Below are 1,726 nucleotides of genomic sequence, written 5' to 3'. Positions count from 1 at the left end.
AAAACAGATAGCACCAATCCTTCAATTAGGCGAACTTGCTGGATTCAAGTTTGTTTCGTCCTCGCCGGATGACACGTTTTGAGGAATTGAAGGAATCGGTGATGCTGTTGAAACTGCGAGTATTGTGAGATCAATACGAGAATCGTTAGGTAGCGGCATGTTGATCTGCCTTATGGTTGTAATCCTACCATTATTGATCTCCACATCAACTGCTTCAGAATAGAAAAAGGAAAAAAGATTTCACTCAACAAAAACGAACGTAATTCAATTCCAAATCAACACATACGTTGAGAGGCAAGCCAATCAGTTTCAGCAAGCAATTGCATCGCAATTGATACTAGAAATTTGTGATAAATGCATTTTGTTCTAATTTAGAAGCATAACTGAACAATATTACTTGCGGCTTGTTCTATTTTCACATAATCTTGCATCCGAAATCTGAATACAAATCTTGAGCGTGATAACATGGCCGGCCAAATAAGGAAAGATAATAAGAGAATAAACTTGAAAGAACATCACGCGCGATAGGAATATATGAGATTGAAGAAACAACTAAGGAAGTTACGTTGAGGTACCTGGAAAAGAGAACCACCAGAGAGTGAAGAGGCAGAGCAGAACGAGCGCCGGGATAGCATGAATCCATTTCTCCGGCGGCAACCGCGACGAGCGACTGGAGAAATCCCTCCGGACGGGAGCTGCGGTGCGGAGGTGGTAGATCGGGAGGCCGTCAAGGAATTCGTTGTCTTCAGTGGTCTTTCGGCGCTTGGTGTGCTGATTCTGCTGCTGCTCTGCGGCGATGTTGATGGCTCTGTGTTCGTCGCCCGTGAAGCGCGAGCTCGAGCTTGAAGATCTCTGCTGCATCTCGAAGCACGTAGAGAAGAAGAAGGAGAAGAAGAAGAAGAAGAAGAAGAGTTATGAAAAGTGGAAGAAGAAGCTCGCGATTTTGTTTTCTGTCGCGGGTTGTTACGCCCGTTAACAACTTTTTGGCGGGAAAGTGTCCGCATGTGCAACTCACGTGCTATATTAATATTATTATATTATTTGGATTGGATAATTCTCCTTTTCTTTTAAAAATATATATTCTCTTTTTAATAGTGTTAAATTTGAGTTATAAAATAGAAAATGGAGGATGCTCCTGTAAAGACGCATAAAACGTCTTTTTGTAAATATATTTATCTATTATTAGACGTATTAATGAATCGGTTATTTTTAAATTTTTTAATAAATCATAATAAAATCTATTTTTTTATAACAATAACAATAAACCTAATTATTATCAGATCCGGTCGAATTGACTAATTTACAAAACTCACTAGACCATGATTTTTTTTAGCTTTTTTTAAACAAAAATCAGTGATATATTTGTCTTTTTATCAAAAAATTTAAACATAATTCGGTTCAATTTGTGTAAATCGATCGGATTAAATCGGATCTAATAATTATAATGCAGACAATTGGGTTTATTATTGTTACTATAATAAACCGATTTTATTCTGATTTATTAAAAAATAAATTATTAACCGATTTAATAAAAATGTCCAATAATATCATAACATATATAAACATCTTAAAAAAAAAGACATTTTTAATGTCTCTATTAAAGTGATCTCCATAGAAAATAACTCATACTTAGGTAAATATATAGTTTCCGACTTTCTGGGATCAAATTAGTTACATTCATAACACTATTAAAAAGAGAAGTAATTTTTTTAAGTTAATATTATTA

General features: G+C 35.1%; 1 protein-coding gene across 2 annotated transcripts; it reads right to left on the bottom strand.

The window, feature by feature from the left end:
- Nucleotides 7–1,157, bottom strand: LOC110269894. Of its 2 annotated transcripts, none has more exons than XM_021117813.1 (2): nt 576–1,157; nt 7–212 (listed from the first exon to the last, which is right to left on the bottom strand). In XM_021117813.1, the coding sequence occupies exons 1-2, from the start codon at nt 859–861 to the stop codon at nt 22–24; spliced, it is 477 nt and encodes a 158-aa protein (XP_020973472.1). In that variant the 5' UTR covers nt 862–1,157; the 3' UTR covers nt 7–21. The 2 variants fall into 2 exon arrangements, with proteins under 2 accessions (XP_020973472.1, XP_020973473.1); XM_021117814.1 differs by having other exon boundaries at nt 7–209; nt 576–1,142.

The sequence above is a fragment of the Arachis ipaensis genome, chromosome B03, assembly GCF_000816755.2.
Source record: "Arachis ipaensis cultivar K30076 chromosome B03, Araip1.1, whole genome shotgun sequence".
Taxonomy (NCBI): Eukaryota; Viridiplantae; Streptophyta; class Magnoliopsida; order Fabales; family Fabaceae; genus Arachis; species Arachis ipaensis.
The sequence above is the reverse complement of the archived record's forward strand: the minus strand, read 5'-3'. Positions and strand labels throughout refer to the sequence as shown.

Bases quoted from the DNA above. Each gene is read 5' to 3' on its own strand.
- LOC110269894 (XM_021117813.1), bottom strand. From the start codon at position 861: ATGCAGCAGAGATCTTCAAGCTCGAGCTCGCGCTTCACGGGCGACGAA. The intron at 213-575 runs GTACCTCAACGT...TCTATTCTGAAG, and splicing joins CTGGTGGTTCTCTTTTCCAG to CAGTTGATGTGGAGATCAAT.